Source organism: Bufo gargarizans, chromosome 3, assembly GCF_014858855.1.
Source record: "Bufo gargarizans isolate SCDJY-AF-19 chromosome 3, ASM1485885v1, whole genome shotgun sequence".
Lineage (NCBI taxonomy): Eukaryota > Metazoa > Chordata > Amphibia > Anura > Bufonidae > Bufo > Bufo gargarizans.
The window spans coordinates 215224786-215246088 of NC_058082.1; the positions used below are offsets into that span (position 1 = coordinate 215224786).

The window sequence follows — 21303 nt, forward strand, 5'->3', positions numbered from 1 at the left end:
TAATTATTCAGGAAATAGAATTAAAAAAAAAATCTACAATCAGAAAATAAAAACAAATTAGAAAAAAGTAGATGTGTCACAGTCTGGTTTTAACTGGGCTCAAGCTGTTGCAAAACTACAACTTCCATCATGCCTGGACATCCTACAGCTATCAGAGCATGCTGGGAATGGTAGTAGAGCAAAAGGTGGAGGGCAACAGGTTGGACATCACTGCTTTGAGGGGTTAAAGAGGCATGATCATCTTTAAGCAATGGAAAGGTGCAATTTTTTTATACTCTTAGGCCTCTTGCACGCGAACGTTTTTTTTTCGTTTACGTTCCGTTTTTTGCATTCCGTATACGGAATCATTCATTTCAATGCAGCTGCAAAAAGAAAAACGGAAGGTACTCTGTATCCCTTCCGTTTCCGTATTTCCGTTCCAAGATAGAACATGTCCTATTATTGTCCGCATAACGGACAAGGATAGTACTGTTCTATCAGGGGCTAGCTGTTCCGTTCTGCAAAAAACGGAATGCACACGGACGCCATCTGTATTTCTTGAGGATCAGTTTTTTGCGGACCGCAAAATACTGAAAAAGCCATACGGTCGTGTGCAAGAGGCTTTGACCTCATATTTATAGGGATAATGTCAAGGACGTATTCAGATTTCATCTAGAATTTTTGGGAACAGAGCTTAAAGGGGTATTCCCATCTTCACTTTTTATACTTACCCTTGTTGAGCGCGACGTTCACTTCCTGGATTCTTCTCCCGGCCGGGCCGCGCTTGCGCAAGAGACTGAAGATTTTCTCCTGGCCAGGCCACGCAATGTCCTGAATGCGTACGCGCCATGGTGACTTATTCCTGGCCTGTATAGTACAGAGCCGGCGTGCGCGTTCGCAAGCGCGGCCCGGCGGGATTCGACAGGAGAGGTGGCCGTAACCAGGGGAGACGAAAGACAACGATCGGGTAAGAGGGGACTTATTTTCTTAAGAAGGGTGGAAATTAGGTAATGTATTTACAAAATGATCACTGTCAAATCATTAACAGATTTAACAGTGATCATTGTCATGGGAATACCCCTTTAAAGGGGTATTTTGACAATTTTATTTTATGGTTTTAGGTTCCCCCTTGATGTAAAACACAATGGGGTCATTTATTAAACTGGTGTAAGTTGCCCATAGTGACCAATCATATTCAACCTTACATTTTTCAATGCTCCTTTGATTGGTCGCTATGGGCAACTAAGCCAGTTCTACTTTACACCAGTTTGATAAATGTCTCCCAATTTTTCCAGCTGGCCTGGTTAGGGGGTGCGATACTATTTTGTGCTTTTACTGCACCAGTGAGAGATTCATTCTCACGTACAGTGGATATAAAAAGTCTATACACCCCTGTTAAAATATCAGGTTTCTGTGCTGTAAAAAAAAATTAGACAAAGATAAATCATTTCAGAACTTTTTCCACCTTTGGAACTGTTCATAATTCCCTTTAGCTTAACTAAGGCCCCAGTTCCAGCTGAAGAAAAACAGCCCCAAAGCATGATGCTGCCACCACCATGCTTCACTGTGGGGATGGTGTTCTTTTGGTGATCTGCAGTGTTGTTTTTGGGCCAAACATATCTTTTGGAATTATGGACAAAAAGTTCAACCTTGGTTTCATCAGACCATAACACCTTTTCCCACATGCTTTTGGGAGACTTCAGATGTGTTTTTGCAAAATGTAGCCTGGCTTGGATGTTTTTCTTCGTAAAAAAAGGCTTTAGTCTTGCCACTCTACCCCATTGCCCAGACATATGAAGTATGGAAATTTCGGGAGATTGTTGTCATGTGTACCACACAGCCAGTACTTGCCAGATATTCCTGCAGCTCCTTTAATGTTGCTGTAGGCCTCTTGCTAGCCTCCCAGACCAGTTTTCTTCTCGTCTTTTCATCAATTTTGGAGGGACGTCCAGTTCTTGGTAATGTCACTGTTGTGCCATATTTTCTCCACTTGATGATGACTGTCTTCACTGTGTTCCATGATATATATAATGCCTTGGAAATTATTTCGTACCCTTCTTCTGACTGATACCTTTTAACAATGAGATTCCTCTGGTGCTTTGGAAGATCTCTGTGGACCATGGCTTTTGTTGTGGGATCTGACTAAGAAAATTTCAGGAAAAGACCAACTAGAGCAGCTGAACTTTATTTGGGGTCAATCAGAGGCACTTTAAATGATGGCAGGTGTATGCTGACTCCTATTTAACATGATTTTGATTGTGATTGCTTAATTCTGAACACAGCTACATCCCCAGTTATTTTTTATTTTTTTTCTTCCCTCCACCTAAAAGATTTCAGTTTGCTTTTCAATTGCGTGGTACAGTTTATAGGTCACATTAAAGGTGGAAAAAGTTCTGAAATGATTTATTTTTTTACAGCACAGAAACCTGACATTTTAACAGAGGTGTGTAGACTTTTTATATCCACTGTATGTGCTGTGATGATGGAGTGCGGGGGCAGGCCATGAACGTGTCACATTTATTGTGGGTTGTAAGCAGTGTGGTGATGTGAACGCTAAAGTGAATAAGGATCCCGGAAGAGGGGTATATCTCACCCAGGTTCCTCAACTGGGTGAGATAAGTAAAGTTCCAGAGTGGTGCTGGCTTCACCAAGGCATAGTTGCTGGAGCTATTTTGTTTAGTATTTAAGGACTGGATTTTACTTGGATTGGGAGCTAGGTTGGTAGTGGGATCTCCCAATCCACCCCTTTCATTCCAGGGCAGATTTTCCCTACCATGAGGGATCCCCAGGTGCAATCACCTGGGATCATTACTGGGGAGTAAAAGCCCATCCCAGACGGTCAGTCGGGGGCATGGTTGCAAACAGAGGCCAGGTGAGGCTTTGGGTGTGTGGTTTCAGCCGGGCTAGTCTGAGAAACCATGAGGCTGGGACAGAGCCTAGACTGACCGTGTTACAGCCTGGGGGCTGGTATATGCTTGGCTGAGGAAGCCGGACCTGACGCTGTATCTGAACAGCGCTGTATAGGTGAGTCAGGGATTGTATCATATGTTTAGTTAGAGCCCAGCCGGGCAGGTGTTGGTTTTGTATTATTTATGTTTTTCTGGAGCGAGACTAAAGCACAAGTTTTGCCCTGTAACCTGGCTGTTTGTGGAGATAATTGTGAGAGTGACCCCCGAAAGAGAGCTAATCCCTCACAGCAGGCTAGTATCACGTGCGCAATGGGTGGCATGTAATCCAGGAAATTCCTGCAGCATAATTTCAGAGCAGCGCTGGCCAAGTAGCAATGGAAAAGTTGTTTTTCACAGATAAGATAGGAAACATGAAATAAAAAAATAAATCTCAGAATAACCCTTTAAACAGTTTGTTCTTGTGTTCTGGTGACTCATCTGCTTCCTTAGACTTCTTTAGTAAATCACAGTTTGACTGTGTATTTGGCTCTCACATTGTGATTAAACAGCTTTGCAGTGAGGATGGTGGAGTGATGTGTTATTATTGCAGAGAAAGAGTATTTTAGGCCATTTCAGTTCTTTTTAACTTCTTTTAAATAATCACATTTGATGAATCGCTGCACATTTCTACATATAAGGCCTCTTGCCTCTTTTTTTCCATTTCCGTTCCGTTTTTGAGGGGTTCCAATTGCGGAACCATTGATTTCAATGGTTCCGCCAAAAAGAAAAAACGGAATGTACTTCATATCATTCAGTTTTCGTATTTCCATTCAAAGATAGAAGATGTCCTATTATTGACCACAAATCGCGTTCTGTGGCTCCATTCAAGTCAATGGTTCCGTATGCATCCGTATGTCTTCCGTATCTGTTCCGTTTTTGGGAAACCATCTATTGAAAATTGTATGCCCAGCCCAATTTTTTAATGTACTTACTGCTTAAACATTATTGTATGCTTCCGTTTCCGATCCGCATAAAACAGATCACAAACAGAAACCAACTGGAATGACAGAACGGAAGCGGAATGGAGACACAACTGAAAAAAATATCAGTTTAAAACGGACCGCAAAACCATACGATCATGTGCAAGAGGCCTAAATGAGACTCAAATCTGATCAGTCTTCTTTTGCATATCTGGCCCTCAGATACTGTGTGTGCGCTCTTTTGTACTTCCTATGGAGGTTCACGCCTATTCAAATAGAATCCTAGAGATATTTTAGTTTAGCATTATGTGGAGGTGAAGCATTTAATGCAAATCTGCAAGAGCCTTAAAGGGAGTCTGTCCCCTCATTTTCACCAATACAACTAACGACACTGCCCCATAGAAGATTGCAAACGCTTTCCAAGCATACCTGTGTGTACTATATCTATTCCATGTGCAGGAAAACACTTTTAGGCCTCATGCACACAGCCGTCGCCGTATTGCGGACCGCATACAGCAGGTCCGCAATACATGAGCACCGGCTGTGTGCACCACGCGTCACGGATGCAAACCTATTCACTTGAATGCTTCCGTGGTGTTTCTGTCCGTGTTCTGTTCTATTTTTGTAAAGTGCGGACGGATCACGGATCCATTCAAGTTCAATGGGTCTCAATCCATCCCAGCCGCCGCACAGATGTTGCCCGTGCATTGAGGAGCGCAAATTGCGGTCCCCAATGCACGGAGCGACCGTTAAATGGCCGGGTGCATGAAACCTTGACTCCTGACTCGACTTCTAATCGCCATTTCTTCTTGAAAGGTCAGGCCCATGTTTCTAGCTGGTACCAATCCTAAGATATGAGCAGCTAAAGCAGCCCTCCCCTCTTCAGTCTGGTTTGCTTTGGGCTCTTGGTAGGGTTGCTATCCGTACGGGAATGACCCGGACAGTCCGGGTTTGTAATCCTGTGCCCGGGTACAAGCCTTTCTCAGACCCGGGCACAGGATTAATTTCAAGCTGCACTGCAGACTGTCTGACTTGCTCATGGTCCTGACAGCTGGCGGCGAGTGATCAGCGGCGAGCTGTGAGCAGCCGGCACTCCGGGACCGGCTCAAACCTGAAGAGGACGAGGCCGCCGTCAGGATGGATTGGAAGTCGGAGAGCTGGGGGCTGCAGGTGGTCAGGAGCAGGAGCACAAAGACGCTGCTAAAGGAGAGCAGGAAACCCTCACCCCACAGCATGGCGACTGAGCTGCTCTCGCTCCCAGATCAGGGAGGAGCTGCTCTCCTCCCGTCCCTGGCTCTTCTGCTGCGCTCCTGTCCTATCACCTCCCCTCTTCCACGGTATCTGTTACCGGGCCCAGGAAAGCTGCCGGACTCAGACAACACTCTACAGTCAGTGTACCGGCCCCGAGTGACTGTTCCCGGGGGAGGAGGGCTACATTACTCTAACTAGGGGTCACTAATGGGGCATTATTCTTACTGGGGTGCACTAATAGGGCCATTACTCTTACTGGGGCACACTAATGGGTGCATTACTATTACTGGGTGCATTACTATTACTGGGGGCTTTAATATTCCTGGGGAGCCACAGTATGACAGCGACTTCACACCCTGTGTGGCATAACTTGACTGGTATTTTTTGTTGGGAAAGGTGGCAACCCTAGCTCTTGGAGCAGGAGAGCTGGGCACTTAGGAGCTGTTTTCTAGCAGAATAAGGGCTCGTTCACACGAAGCCCGTACCTGTGCTGTGGACCGCAATGCACAGGCACCGTCTGTGGGGCAGCCGCATGGGGATCGTGGACCCATTCACTTAAATGGGTCCGCGATCCCTCTGTTCCGCAAAAAGATAGAGCATGTTCTATCTTTTTGCGATGCGGAGGCATGGAATGGAACCCCAGGAAGCACTCCGTAGTGTTCCGTTCCGTATCTCCTGATTTGCAGACCCATTGAAGTGAATGGGTCTGCATCCGTGATGCAAAATGCACACGGAACGGTGCGCGTGTATTGCGGAACCGCAAATGCGGTCCGCAATGGGCAGCACACGTAAAATGCTTTTCCTGGACACAGACTGAGAGGAGATGCTTTGGAAATTCATTTTCAGCTGAGCAGCATCTGTGGATTACAGAGAAGACACGGACGCTTTTTTCACGCATGTCACACTGACACTGAAATTTAAACAAGTCCTAAGTGTGCTTGTACATGTAGAGGAATACCCAGTATGTGCTTTTTTTTTTCTTGTGGATTCCTGTGTGGAATTTTTTTTAGCATAGTACTCCATTTCACACAGGCGAGTTTTCCGCGCGGGTGCAATGCGTGAGGTGAACGCATTGCACCCGCACTGAATCCGGACCCATTCACTTCAATGTGCAGGTGAGCAGTGCGTTGTGCGTTGCGTGAAAATCGCAGCATGTTTTATATTCTGCGTTTTTCACGCAATGCAGGCCCCATAGAAATGAATGGGGATGCGTGAAAATCGCAAGCAAGTGCGAATGAAATGCAATTTTCACGCATGTTTGCTAGATGTTAGTAAATTGATAAAAGTCAATTTACTGTATTTTCCCCTTGTAACATGGTTATAAAGGAAGATAATAGCATTCTTAATACAGAATGCTAACTCAAATGTTGCTTGAGGGGTTAAAAATTAAATAAATAAAAATGAACTCACCTCATCCACTTATACGCGCTACCGGCATCATCTACTTTCTTCTTCTTTTTGTTAAAAGAGTTATTTATAGTATGTAAAGAGTTATTTATAGTGACTTCATGTTTGGATGTCCTAACTGTTATCTACGCCTAAAACAGGGGTAGAAAAAAATGGTAACTGAGATGAGCCCTGCTGGCCTGTCCCCTTCTACGCCCATGCCATGCCCACTTTTGTAGACCTGGCATGAGCGGGGAAAAGTCGCAGATTGCAGTGCAATGAACCTTTGCACAGCAATACGCCTAATATAGGAGTATTTATGTTCCATCAATGACTCCCATAGTGCATATTACAGATGTAAAAATCCACAGCATGCCCTACAGATTATACTTTTTTATTTCCGTTTTGCTATAGATAATGGCATGGAAAAACATGGCTGTTGCACACGAGTGAGTCCACTCCGTGTGTGAGTGTGATCCTCCATTCTAGACTTGGAGTGCATAGCATTATCACGATTTGACCTTACTTCTACAGAATCATAGTGACTCCAGCTAAAATCTAGAGGTGGCATTTTTTTGCTTAAAAAACAAACAAACTAAAAACACATGTCAAAAAAGTAGCAAAAACTGCACAAAAAACGACAGGGGTCATTTACTAAGCTGAAATATGCCTAAATTAGGCATGGTGATGCAGCAGTTAGTTGAACCACTATCTGCAACTTTTCCCCGCTCACACCAGGTCTAGAAATTGTGGGCTTGGCATGGGCATTTTCTACACTTGGTTTAGGCATAGAAAAAGGTCTAAATGTAAGATAGCTCGGGAATTGTCTTTCTTTTAGAAGTGGCGCTGTCATGGACGTACCGAGACATACGGACGTCCTGGCGACAGTGAGTAGCAGGAGATCTGTGAGACTGGCAACACGTGATTTGATCTGACAGGTTTCCTTGTGGATCATTAGGGGTCTGTGTTGTTTCTAGTAATGTCCACACCTCTTGCCTCCAGGTGTTGCTAATGTGGTCATTTTACCTTCCTTATTTATTGTTGCTTCTCCCACAATGCTGTGCGGTTTATAGCTTCTGTTGGACCTGTGGATAGTTGGTGGTTGTATCTCGGCTGAGTTCCTGGTGCTTCCATAGCCCCTTTAAAGTTAAGTCTTTCCTTTCCCCTTTGTATTCTGTTTTGGTTATCTGAGTGTTGCATTTCCCTATTGTTTGAATTAGGTCTGAGGGAGACTCCTGTTCATTCTTCCTTTTGGAGGAACAGGTAGTCTCATCCCTGCCATTAGTACCAGGGTCCTATAGGGGTAGATAGGACTCTAGGTATTACCGCATATGAACTCACCTACCTTTGGGGTCTGTTCATATTGGTAGTCAGTCAGGATTTTGGTTTTCACTAGGTGTCCATCTTCCTTCCCTAGTTCTCAGGCCTGATTCCCTGTCCCCTCACTTCCCTCCTATGCTTGGTGTGGTGTTTCCCTCCCACACTGAAGCCTGACAGGCACTGGATGCGCTGAAGTTATGGAGAGGCTCGTGTCTCTTAATAGCTCCTGCGGATCCACCACCAGCTTAGGGGTATATTAAGAAGGCATCTAAAACACCAGTCTTAATAAATGTGCCCCTATATATCAACTAAGCCTAAGGGTGGTTTCACACACAAGGACAGATTTACTAATCCTGTAGTGATGATATAAATATAGACAGGCTGTCTAGACCTGCACCAGATTTATCACAGTACTGTAGCTCAGTCAGGCTGGATAATAACTATGGTGTAGGGATAGGGACATTTGCCTAATTCTGTACTAACTATTGGTTGGCTAAGGCTAGTTTCACACCCGCGGTGTGAATTCCGTCAGGCTGTTCCAACAGACAATGCTGGGAATCAGCCAGGCACAAACTGCCGCGGTTAGTGTCTGGACGATTCTGCTGGACCCATTATACTTAATGGGGCCAGCGGGCATTCCGTTTGTATCTGGGATTTCCAATCTGCCTGTCGGAATTCACACCGCAGGTGTGAAACTAGCCTTACTTTGAGACAAAATTTTAGGCCAGAATTGATGCACAATTTTGATGCAAAACGGCATATCTTAAGTCATGCCCCCTTTCTGCAAAGCCATGCCATCCCCACTAAGCACTACCCCACTATTCAAGAAATATTGGAGAAAATTACACCACTTTTTAGACAGATTCTTGGTGCAGTCATATTAGTAAATCTGGGCTGCAGTTCTTAATGCAGTTTTTGAGCCAATGCCAGAAGTGGATCCAGCAGGAGTAGTACAAGTCCTTCCTTTATATTTACTATTCCTTCTGAATCCACTTCTTAATTTTGCAAAGACAAACTGCACGTGCTGTTCCAAATAATGCTGTTTATGAATCCACCATTGTGCTTGTGGAAAGTCAATATTATTGTGGGAGCAGGAAGCTAGGAAACAATATGAGTGTTCATTGTGTTTGCACATTCAGACCCTTGGCTCGAGGTGAACGTTACATCATAAATTCATATTTACTGATTTCTCGATGGTGCGTTTCTCTATGACCTGAACACATTGAATGGGTGACATATGACATGGTTTAGGGTACTTTCACACTAGCGGTTTTCTTTTCCGACACTGAGTTCCGTCAAAAGGGCTCAATGCCGGAAAATAACTGATCAGGTATATCCCCATGAATTCTAAGGGTACTTTCACACTAGCGGCAGGAATTTTTAGTCCGACGGCCTCTCGCCTTGCACTGCCGTGCTGTGCCGGAGCTCCGCCCACATTATAGTCAATGGGGACGGAGTGGCGGTCCGGCGGCACTGCAAAATAGCGGCAGGACAGAGCTGACAGGGTGAACAGCCTGTCGGATCCGTCCTGCCGCTAGTGTGAAAGAACACTAAATAGAGAGTAATCCATTCAGGATGCATCAGGATATCTTCAGTTCAGTCTTTTTGACTGATCAGGAGAGAGATAAAACCACAGCAGGCTACGGTTTTATCTCCGGCCCAAAAAAATGAAGACTTGCCTGAATGCAAGTTGAATGAATGATATTTTTTTTCCATAGGAATGTATAAGGGCCGGATCCGGCATTCAAAATACCGGAATGCCTGATCCGTCCTTCCATCCCGCGCATGCGCAGACCGGAATTCTTTTGGAAAAAAATAAACAAAAAATGACGGATCCGTTATGCCGGATAACACCGGAAAGACGGATCCAGCATTTCAATGGATTTTTCTGACTGATCAGGCATTTTTAAGAATGTTCATATATGCCTGCATTATTGAGAAAAAATGATAATATATGCAAATGATCCTCTAGGAGCAATGGGGGCGTTACCATTACACCTAGAGGCTCTGCTGTCTCTGCAACTGCCGCTCCCTGTCTACTTTGACAGGGCCTGGCAGTGAAAATGTCATCCCACCGGGCCATGTTAAAGTGCAGAGGGCGCGGCAGTTACAGAGAGAGCGGAGCCTCTAGGTCTAATGGTAACGCCCCTGTTTGTATATAATAAAACATCACTTTTCTCAGCAGTGCAGCCACATAAGAACATGGTTCCAACACAGAGGCCTTCAGGTGCCAAGTGCACACGTAACAGGTCAGCCCTTTAATTGTCCAAGTGTATGAGGGAGTCCTGAGGATAGCTGAAGGCCTAGGGAGCATCAGCTATGGACTTAATGGGGGGGGGGGGGGGAAGCTGCCACTAAAGTGCCTAGGGCAGCATCAAATCTAAATATGGACCTGGTTCCACAGCAGTAGCAGGATGTAGTGTCACACATCACACTGCTGGTCTGCGTATGAGGAGCAGTGCGGCCGGGAATCTGCTGTGCTCCTCCTCCTACACAGACCAGCAGAGCAATGTGTGACACTACATCCTGCTACTGCTGTGGAGCGCCAGCGGCTGAACTGTGATCATGAGCAACTAGGTGAGTATATGTTTATAACTTCCTGTGAAGGGGGCACATATCTGACCATTACTACTGTGAGGGGGCACCTATCTGACCATTACTACTGTGAGGGGGCACCTATCTGACCATTACTACTGTGAGGGGGCACCTATCTGACCATTACTACTGTGAGGGGGCACAAATCTGACCATTACTACTGTGAGGGGGCACATATCTGACCATTACTACTATGTACTGGCACAAGGAGGGAATAATTACTATGTGGGGGCATTAAGGGGGCTGGGTGTGTATAGTTATAATTTGGGCAGAGTTTGAGGCGTGACCTAGTATGAAAAGAATATATATACATATTGTAAACATAGTCACAAGATGTTTTTTATTTGCACATATACGTTTATATTTGTATGTGTGATGGGGGGGGGGGGGGGCAGGTACATCCTTTGCACAGGGGACCTTTGCTGCCCGTGTCCGCCCCTGCTCTGCTATTACATGCAGCAATCTCCTCTGCAGCATGGGGAGGCGCGATCACTATGCCATCGCTCGTTCCACTCCTGTGTAGTGGTTTACCGGCGGCAGATCTTTATTAGACGCCACAACCCGCTGCTGGCGAATGATAATTTTTTAACATGTCAAAAAATTTTGATGGCCTGATGAACTTGTTTGCTTGTTAATCGGGCAAATCGGCAGCAGTATTACACTGCAAGATGATCACTAACAAGCGTTCATGCGAGCTCTCATTAGCGATTATCTGCCGAAAAATCGAGCAGTGTAATACAGGCTAAAGTGTCATTTGTGAGTGGGTATAACGATCTGACTACATTCAATTCATTTATTTTCTTCCCTTGCTTATATAGCACTAGCATATTCCTTACTATCCTATTACTGTCCCCAGTGGGACTCACAATGTATGTTCCCCGTCTCTTTGTCTTTGGGAAGAAACCCAGACAAACATGGGGAGATCATACAAACTCAATGCAGATATTTCCCATGGTCAGATTTAAACCCAGAACCCCAACGCTGCAAGGGACCGGTGCTAGTCCCTGAACCACCATGCTTAACAATGTATTTCCCCCTCAAAGCAGAAAGGTACTCCTCTATACAAATCAGTAATCAAAAATAATAATATGCTAGTGACAGAGAGAAACGAGTAGGATTCTTGTCAGAGGCAAATTGGTTGCTAGAAGCCATAAACTCTCAGCCAGTGCATCCTTATCAAATGACACAGTTATAAGAGGGGTTGTGCATTCAAGCATGGGACGAGCAGCTGTAGTTACACGGCACCGCCACTACGATCTAAGCGGTATGTGCAGTTAACAGTAAAGAAGCAGCAGTGCTCACAGGAGTGCCGTGGCCTTGTCAAACAACTGATCAGCAGGGGTGCCAGGAGTTGGACTCACACCGATCAGATACTGATTACCTATCCTGAGGATAGGTCATCAATATACTAGCACTGCAAAACTCCTTTAGGGTCCATTCACACGTCCGCAATTTTGTTCCGCATTTTGCGGAACGGAATTGCGGACCCATTCACTTCTATGGGCCCGCACTTCCTGGTCCGCAATTCCGTTCTCGGAAAAAATAGAACATGTCCTATTCTTGTCCGCAATTGTGGACAAGAACAGGCATATTCTATTAGTGCCGGCAATGTGAAGTCCGCAAAATGCGGAACGCACATTGCCGCTGTCCGTGTTTTGTGGTCTGCAAAACACGTTGCGGACATGTGAATGGAGCCCTAATGTGTTCTGTAGATCAGTGTTCACCAACTCCAGTCCTCAGGGCCCACCTGTCGTTCTTGTTTTCAGGAATTCCCTAGCATTGAGCAGGTGATATTAGTTTCAATGCATCAGGACTTACCACAGGGGTTCACTCTGTGGAATATTCTCAAATCGGCTGGTGGGCCCTGAGGACTGGAGTTGAGGAACACTTCTGTAGAAAATGCTGGCAAGTAGTCTCCTATAGGCTCAACCACATCCAATAATTGATGTTTGACATGTCTTTAAATAGTGTCTATAAGCTCTTTAGAGTTTAGACGATCAACATAAGGCTCTCAAAATGCCCCCCAAAATTGGAATACATGGTGGGTTTCACTTACCTGAACAGTTTGATAAATTGTTGACTAAATGCACGTATCCTATGATGTTAAAGGGAATCTGTCACCACTTTTTACCCTATAGAGCTGTGGACATGCAGGTATAGATCTCCGCTAGCATGTCCGCAATATTTATTTATTTATATTTATTTTTATAATTTATTAATTTATAATTATTTTATAGATATGTAAATCAGCCTGGTAAGGAGCCCAAGCCGTGGTTACTTAGGGTTAAGGACCCCAGCCACGCCCCCTGTGAAGGAGTCCAGGAATCTCCTCCTTGCTCATGAAGTGACAGTGCCGTAATCTCGCGATGCGCGAGCTAGTGCATGCGCAGTTCGTTCACTGAGGCTGATGCCAGCAAAGGGAACGAACACATTGCCGGCACTGTGCATGCGCTAGCTTGCGCATCACAAGATTACAGCACTGTAACTTTGTGAGCAAGGAGGAGATTCCTGGATGCAGGCGGTGCTGGGCTCCTTCACAGGGGGCGTGGCTGCGCTCCTTAACCGTAAGTAACCACGCCTTGGGCACCTTACTTGGCTAATTTACAGTACAGACCAAAAGTTTGGACAAACCTTCTCATTCAAAGAGATTTCTTTATTTTTATGACTATGAAAATTGTAGATTCACACTGAAGGCATCAAAACTATGAATTAACACATGTGGAATTATATACATAACAAAAAAGTGTGAAACAACTGAAAATATGTCATATTCTAGGTTCTTCAAAGTAGCCACCTTTTGCTTTGATTACTGCTTTGCACACTCTTGGCATTCTCTTGATGAGCTTTAAGAGGTAGTCACCTGAAATGGTTTTCACTTCACAGGTGTGCCCTGTCTGGTTTAATAAGTGGGATTTCTTGCCTTATAAATGGGGTTGGGACCATCAGTTGCGTTGTGGAGAAGTCAGGTGGATACACAGCTGATAGTTCTACTGAATAGACTGTTAGAATTTGTATTACGGCAAGAAAAAAGCAGCTAAGTAAAGAAAAACGAGTGGCCATCATTACTTTAAGAAATGAAGGTCAGTCAGTCCGAAAAATTGGGAAAACTTTGAAAGTGTCCCCAAGTGCAGTCACAAAAACCATCAAGCGCTACAAAGAAACTGGCTCACATGCGGACCTCCCCAGGAAAGGAAGACCAAGAGTCACCTCTGCTACGGAGGATAAGTTCATCCGAGTCACCAGCCTCAGAAATCGCAGGTTAACAGCAGCTCAGATTAGAGACCAGGTCAATGCCACACAGAGTTCTAGCAGCAGACACATCTCTAGAACAACTGTTAAGAGGAGACTGTGTGAATCAGGCCTTCATGGTAGAATATCTGCTAGGAAACCACTGCTAAGGACAGGCAACACGCAGAAGAGACTTGTTTGGGCTAAAGAACACAAGGAATGGACATTAGACCAGTGGAAATCTGTGCTTTGGTCTGAGTCCAAATTTGAGATCTTTGGTTCCAAACACTGTGTCTTTGTGCGACGCAGAAAAGGTGAACGGATGGACTCTACATGCCTGGTTCCCACCGTGAGGCATGGAGGAGGAGGTGTGATGGTGTGGGGGTGCTTTGCTGGTGACACTGTTGGGGATTTATTCAAAATTGAAGGCATACTGAACCAGCATGGCTACCACAGCATCTTGCAGCGGCATGCTATTCCATCCGGTTTGCGTTTAGTTGGACCATCATTTATTTTTCAACAGGACAATGACCCCAAACACACCTCCAGGCTGTGTAAGGGCTATTTGACCATGAAGGAGTAATGCGGTGCTGCGCCAGATGACCTGGCTTCCACAATCACCGGACCTGAACCCAATCGAGATGGTTTGGGGTGAGCTGGACCGCAGAGTGAAGGCAAAAGGGCCAACAAGTGCTAAGCATCTCTGGGAACTCCTTCAAGACTGTTGGAAGACCATTTCAGGTGACTACCTCTTGAAGCACATCAAGAGAATGCCAAGAGTGTGCAAAGCAGTAATCAAAGCAAAAGGTGGCTACTTTGAAGAACCTAGAATATGACATATTTTCAGTTGTTTCACACTTTTTTGTTATGTATATAATTCCACATGTGTTAATTCATAGTTTTGATGCCTTCAGTGTGAATTTACAATTTTCATAGTCATGAAAATAAAGAAAACTCTTTGAATGAGAAGGTGTGTCCAAACTTTTGGTCTGTACTGTATATATCTATAAAATCTTTTTTTACACAATAAAACCACGCAGAGCTATAGGACAGGTATATTGCGGGCATGCTAGCGGCGATAAAGCTGTACATGTCCGCATCTCTATAGGGTAAAAAGATGTGACAGATTCTATTTAACAATAAATCTGCCCTTTTGTGCAAGTAAGACAGTATGCTTAGGTCTGGGTCAAACCTTTCAATTTTTGACAGATGGATCTGTTTAATTGATTGAAAGGGAATTTAAGGGTTTCTTTTTTTACTTGGTAGGATGGCATATGGAGACTAACTGAAGTAAACTGATGGCATTTGCTATTAGAAAAGTCCTATTGACATTTCTATGGATGTTCAGGATTTCAATATTGATGGCCTATTTTCAGGTACTCAAAGTGCCACAGCCTCTTTAAAGAGGCTCTGTCACCCGGATCAAGCCTACTCTACTAGGTGCGTGCACACTGGACAGACACACAAGCTGGGAAGGAAGGAAAAGATCCAGTGCGCTTGCGCCGGCATGGAACCAAGTGCGCAGGCGCGGAATCTCAGCGGTCATGGGGGCGTGATTAGGTGCAGAAGGATGACATTAACAAGGAATGGGGGCATTGCAGAAGCAGTTCTTGGAAGACATAAGCCTGCCTCAGAGTGCTCGAATTCCTCATTTGCATATTTTTAAAAGTTGCTTTTCCTGCCACACCGGACCTACTACATGAGAAATACAGTCATGTGAAAAAATTAGGACACCCTTTGAAAGCATGTGGTTTTTTGTAACATTTTTAATAAAAGGTTATTTCATCTCCGTTTCAACAATACAGAGAGATTAAAGTAATCCAACTAAACAAAGAAAACTGAAGAAAAGTCTTTTCAAGATCTTCTGTAAATGTCATTCTACAAAAATGCCTATTCTAACTGAGGAAAAAGATAGGACACCCTTGCCCCTAATAGCGAGTGTTACCTCCTTTGGCTGAAATAACTGCAGTGAGACGGTTCTTGTAGCCATCTACCAGTCTTCGACATCGGTCTGAGGAAATTTTACCCCACTCCTCAATGCAGAACTTTTTCAGCTGTGAGATGTTTGAGGGGTTTCTTGCACGTACAGCCCTTTTCAAGTCACCCCACAGCATCTCAATGGGATTCAAATCTGGACTTTGACTTGGCCATTCCAGGACTCTCCATTTCTATTTTTTCAGCCAATCTTTGGTTGATTTACTAGTATGTTTTGGGTCATTGTCATGTTGCATGGTCCAGTTCCGCTTCAGCTTTAATTTTCTAACTGATGGTCTCACATGTTCTTCAAGCACCTTCTGATACACAGTAGAATTCATCGTGGATTCTATGATGGTGAGCTGACCAGGTCCTGCTGCAGCAAAGCAGCCCCAAACCATGACACTTCCACCTCCATGCTTCACAGTTGGTATGAGGTTCTTTTCTTGGAATGCTGTGTTTGGTTTACGCCAAACATGTCCTCTGCTGTTGTGTCCAAATAATTCAATTTTGGACTCATCTGTCCAAAGAACATTATTCCAGAAGTCCTGGTCTTTGTCAACTTTATCTCTGGCAAATGTCAGTCTGGCCTCGATGTTTCTCTTGGAAAGCAAAGGTTTCCTCCTTGCACACCTCCCATGCAAGTTAAACTTGTACAGTCTCTTTCTGATTGTAGAGGCATGTACTTCTACATCAACAGTAGCCAGAGCCTGCTGTAGTTCTCGAGATGACACTTTAGGGTTTTTGGAGACCTCTTTTAGCATCTTGCGGTCTGCTCTTGGGGTGAACTTGCTGGGGCGACCAGTCCTGGGCATGTTGGCAGTTGTTTTGAAAGCCCTCCACTTGTAGACTATCTTCCGGACAGTGGAATGGCTGATTTCAAAATCTTTTGAGATCTTTTTAAATCCCTTCCCAGACTCATAGGCTGCTACAATCTTTTTTCTGAAGTCCTCTGACAGCTCTTTTGCTCTCACCATGGTGCTCACTCTCACTTCAACAGTCAGGAGCACACCAAACTAAATGTCTGAGGTTTAAATAGGGCAAGCCTCATTCAACATGCAGAGTAACGATCTACTAATTATGTGCACCTGGTGTGATATACCTGTGTGAGATCTGAGCCAATTTAAGAGGGAATACATGTGAGGGTGTCCTATCTTTTTCCTCAGTTAGAATAGGCATTTTTGTAGAATGACATTTACAGAAGATCTTGAAAAGACTTTTCTTCAGTTTTCTTTGTTTAGTTGGATTACTTTAATCTCTCTGTATTGTTGAAACGGAGATGAAATAACCTTTTATTAAAAATGTTACAAAAAACCACATGCTTTCAAAGGGTGTCCTAATTTTTTCACATGACTGTAAAAGGTATGGTTTTTGTCTGCGTCATCAGCCCTACCAGGCTATATGATCAGGGTGACGGAGCCCCTTTAAAGAGCTGATCGGCAGGGATGTCGGGAGTCAGCCCCCCTACGAGCAGATAGATCATCAAAACTGAATTCTTGGAAAACGCCTTCAATGCAAACATTTATCTAAAATGATGGAACAATACAACATAGAGATCAATGTAATTTTGCACAAAGCCTAAACACAGCACAGTCCTGCACTAGTCATTACCAAGGTCTTCCAGTGAAAAATTATTATATTCATGTCACAAACTTTCAGCATTTTTAGCTTCTCCTGCTCTATAACATGCTTCCTGCATATCGGTCAGCAAGTTCCAAGTGACAGGTTCCCTTTCAAGAATGCACTGTTTATGGAAATTGGTAATATTATGGTGGCCAGTTGCTGTCCATAGCGGTGATGTCATGGTAGATGGAACTCATCACTATGGACAGTGTTTGCTCGCCACATCTCATCACAATGAACATGATGTTTTGGGGATGGGGAATGGGGTGTAAGGGATCGCTCTCTCTCACAGGGGTCGGCAATGACAGATTTTCACCAAACAGGGGTTTTTCAAGCTCAAACAGTGCTTTATTTGTCACACAGCACATTGAACTTCCAAGTTTTGCATCACTTGACCCCATGAAGTCACAGCTTCACATCACAACGTGTTACATCAACACAAAACAATAAATCCTTGCCCAGCTGGGAGCTTACTATACAGAGGTTTTCCCTAACTCACCTCTAGGTCAGTGTTCACACTGTGGTATTTAGCTCCTAGCTGTGACCAGTGCAACCCACCAGTCCTCCTGGTGGAAGCAGCGAAATAACTTGGGGCGATATGGTCCAGCCGTCCTCTTGACTCTCACCGTGTGACACCTCTCTTCTTCTTCAGGCATTGCTGGGTCCCCCCCAAACTCAGGCTTCATCAGCCTTGTGGCCGCCCAACCCTCCTGCCTGGAACCACACAGAGCCTCAGCAGGCTTCCTTCTCAATTTCCTCTCTCACAGGCTTCCCCAGCCCTCCTAGCTGGGACCAGACAGGCTCTCTGCAGGTCTGTTCCCTGGGGCCCAACTCCATCCTCTCATACACCTGAGGATTGCTTTATCCCCAAGTGATTATCGCACCTGGCCTCACCTCAGGCCAGGTGATCGTGGGGAAAACACAACAAATCATACCATACATATCCTCTAATAGGTTTCCTGCACCGTTCTAGGAGACATATATCTTCCCTCTTCATATATGAGGCCTGTCATTGCCTCACAGGAGACAGAAGTAGAACTGTAAAATTATGTATATTGCTCAGTTTATTTTTCATTTTGATGCTGAATGCAAAGACTATCAAGTCCTTTTAAACCCTTCTAACCAAAGATTAGTGGTTGCCACCTTTTTGCAATCTCTTCCTCTAGTATAAGAGAATACCTAAGAAAAAGGACATATGGAGCAATCAGGGATTTTATATAAATATATATATATATATATATATATATATATATATACATATAATTTTCGTTGAACATTAAAGAGGCATAGCTCAGAATGGAGGGAGTAAAAATCCTATTCACCCTAATAGATCTCTAATAGGGTGAATAGGAGAGGGGATCATAAGATCCCATGTGCGAGGCCCCTATGGGGGCTAATAGCTATAAAAAAAAAAAAGTGAAAGAAAGATAAACATTTTTTTTTTAAAACACCAATATATTCAAAGTTTGAATCACCCCCTTTCCGAATATTACAAAATACATAAACAATAAAAAAATAAACATAATGGGTATCGCCGCGTCCAAAAATGTCTGAACTATTGAAATATTTTAAAAAAATTCCTGTGCAGTGAACAAAAAAAAAAAATCAAAAACACGCGATTAGCCATTTTTTTTCATTTTGCCCCCCCAAAATTGAATAACTGTGATCAAATCTTTGTATATACTACCAAAATGGTATCAATAAACTACAGTTCGTTACACAAAAAACAAGCCCTTATACAGCTCTGTATACCGAAATATATAAAAGTTATGGCTGTCAGAATATAGCGATGCAAAGAAGATTTAGATTTTTCTAAAGGTTTTTTTTTGTTTAAAGTAGTAAAAGTTTGGTATTGCCGCATCCATATTGAGCCGCAAAATAAGAATGTCAGGTCATTTTTAATGCATAGTGAACGCTGTGATGTCAAAACCCCAAAAACCTTAGCAGAATTTTTTTTCTAATTTGCCACACAAATAATTTTTTTCTTGTTTTCTAATACAAGACATGGTAAATTAAATGGTGGCATTAAAAAAAATGCTGCTTCTCCCGCCAAAAATAAGCCCTCATATAGCTATGTGAACGGAAAAATAAAAAAGTTATGGCTTTTGGAACACAAGGAGGAAAAATGAAAAATGTAAAAATGAAAATAGGCCCGGTCTTTAAGGGGTTAAATAATTACTGCTTTTTCATTACTACATGGGAAACTGTGACAATCATAGATAAATTCAAGAATAGAAATACAGATTTTATTACACTTCTCTATTGGATGCTCCTATTTTAGGATCACAACTTGCGCTATGTCCATGAACAAATATGTTGAGGAGAACGTGTCTCAGAAGTCTTACACAACAATTAAATATTTCATGAAGATGTTAAGCAGCGTCAGCGAAACCTTGATTTTTATCTTCATGGGCGTTTCTACTGTTGGAAGAAATCATGAATGGAACTGGGCCTTTGTTTGCTTTACTTTGCTTTTCTGTTTGATTTGGCGAGCAACAGGTAAGTGTGACATAAGAAGAGTTGAATAAATTAACATGGAGTATTACTCTTAGGCCTCTTGCACACAACGTTTTTGTTTTTTTCTGTTTACAGACCGTTTTTGCTTTCCATATACGGTCCGTATACTGAACCATTAATTTCAATGGTTGGGAAAAAAACAAAACATAATGTACTCCGCATGCCTTCCGTTTCAGTATTTACGTTAAAAGACAGAACATGTCCTATTATTGCCCGCAAATCACATTCCGTTGCGCCATTTAAATCAATGGGTCCGCAAAAAAAACAGAACACATACGGAAATGCATCCGTATGTCTTCCATATCCGTTCCGTTTTTGTGGAACCATCTATTGAAAATGTTATGCCCAGCCCAATTTTTTCTATGTAATTACTGTATACTGTATATGCCATACGGAAAAATGGAACGGAAAAACGGAACAGAAACGGAAACACAACGGAAACAAAAAACGGAACAACGGATCCGTGAAAAATGGACCACAAAACACTGAAAAAGCCATACGGTCGTGTGAAAGAGGCCTTACCTTAATTTTATTAATTGATATACATATATACAGTACAGACCAAAAGTTTGGACACACCTTCTCATTCAAAGAGTTTTCTTTATTTTCATGACTATGAAAATTGTAGATTCACACTGAAGGCATCAAAACTATGAATTAACACATGTGGAATTATATACTTATCAAAAAAGTATGAAACAACTGAAAATATGTCATATTCTAAGTTCTTCAAAGTAGCCACCTTTTGCTTTGATTACTGCTTTGCACACTCTTGGCATTCTCTTGATAAGCTTCAAGAGGTAGTCACCTAAAATGGTTTTCACTTCACAGGTGTGCCCTGTCAGGTTTAATAAGTGGGATTTCTTGCCTTATAAATGGGGTTGGGACCATCAGTTGCGTTGTGGAGAAGTCAAGTGGATACACAGCTGATAGTCCTACTGAATAGACTGTTAGAATTTGTATTAAGGCAAGAAAAAAGCAGCTAAGTAAAGAAAAACGAGTGTCCATCATTACTTTAAGAAATGAAGGTCAGTCAGTCTAAAAAATTGGGAAAACGTTGAAAGTGTTCCCAAGTGCAGTCACAAAAACCATCAAGCGCTACAAAGAAACTGGCTCACATGTGGACCGCCCCAGGAAAGGAAGACCAAGTGTCACCTCTGCTGCGGAGGATAAGTTCATCCGAGTCACCAGCCTCAGAAATTACAGGTTAACAGCAGCTCAGATTAGAGACCAGGTCAATGCCACACAGAGTTCTAGCAGCAGACACATCTCTAGAACAACTGTTAAGACGAGACTGTGTGAAACAGGCCTTCATGGTAGAATATCTGCTAGGAAACCACTGCTAAGGACAGGCAGCAAGCAGAAGAGACTTGTTTGGGCTAAAGAACACAAGGAATGGACATTAGACCAGTGGAAATCTGTGCTTTGGTCTGATGAGTCCAAATGTGAGATCTTTGGTTCCAACCACCGTGTCTTTGTGCGACTCAGAAAAGGTGAACGGATGAACTCTACATGCCTGGTTCCCACCGTGAAGCATGGAGGAGGAGGTGTGATGGTGTGGG

At 43.5% G+C, this 21303-nt stretch overlaps 1 protein-coding gene across 1 annotated transcript in view; it reads left to right on the top strand.

Annotated features, from left to right (window-relative positions):
- LOC122931152 (sodium/hydrogen exchanger 2-like) overlaps positions 1 to 21303 on the top strand; it is a 91923-nt gene that overhangs the window by 41841 nt on the left and 28779 nt on the right. The window contains exon 4 of the mRNA XM_044285137.1: positions 19506 to 19723. Within this exon, the coding sequence (XP_044141072.1) occupies positions 19506 to 19723 (218 nt within the window). The remainder of the gene's footprint in view (positions 1 to 19505; positions 19724 to 21303) is intronic.